A 328-nucleotide genomic window follows, 5' to 3' on the forward strand; every position below is an offset into this window, starting at 1 on the left:
GTCTCCAGTCCACAGTTTGGACTCTCCAGTCCAGCAGACAGGATCCTCACTCCTGAATCCTGCAGCCTGGTGTCACTCAGGTCCAGGTGTCTCAGGTGGGAGGGGTTGGACTTCAGAGCTGAGGCCACGACTTCACAGTGAGTCTCTGAGAGTCCACAACCAGCAAACCTGTAATGACACGTTCATTACACAGAGTCATTATGTAAGAGGACACTTCATATTGATTATTAGTGCCACGGGTGCTCAGCTCCGAGCCATCTATTAATATTCTGTTTCGGGTTTATTATTCTTCCGCCAAATTTCGGCGCGTAACTCGTCCCGCAGCTTT

The 328-nt window shown here is 50.0% G+C and overlaps 2 protein-coding genes across 2 annotated transcripts in view; both read right to left on the bottom strand.

The window, feature by feature from the left end:
- The window catches only part of LOC111647312 (uncharacterized), a 72,467-nt gene that overhangs the window by 7,880 nt on the left and 64,259 nt on the right, over positions 1-328 (bottom strand). The gene's annotated exons all lie outside the window — the stretch shown is intronic.
- Positions 3-328, bottom strand: part of LOC147817229 (protein NLRC3-like) — a gene marked incomplete at its 3' end in the record, with an annotated part of 6,401 nt that continues 6,075 nt past the window's right edge. Inside the window, exon 2 of the mRNA XM_087171324.1 lies at positions 3-168. Within this exon, the coding sequence (XP_087027450.1) occupies positions 3-168 (166 nt within the window). The remainder of the gene's footprint in view (positions 169-328) is intronic.

Source organism: Seriola lalandi, unplaced genomic scaffold (assembly GCF_002814215.2).
Source record: "Seriola lalandi dorsalis isolate HSWRI2012SDOR001 ecotype SW California unplaced genomic scaffold, Sedor1 jcf7180002054984, whole genome shotgun sequence".
NCBI lineage: Eukaryota > Metazoa > Chordata > Actinopteri > Carangiformes > Carangidae > Seriola > Seriola lalandi.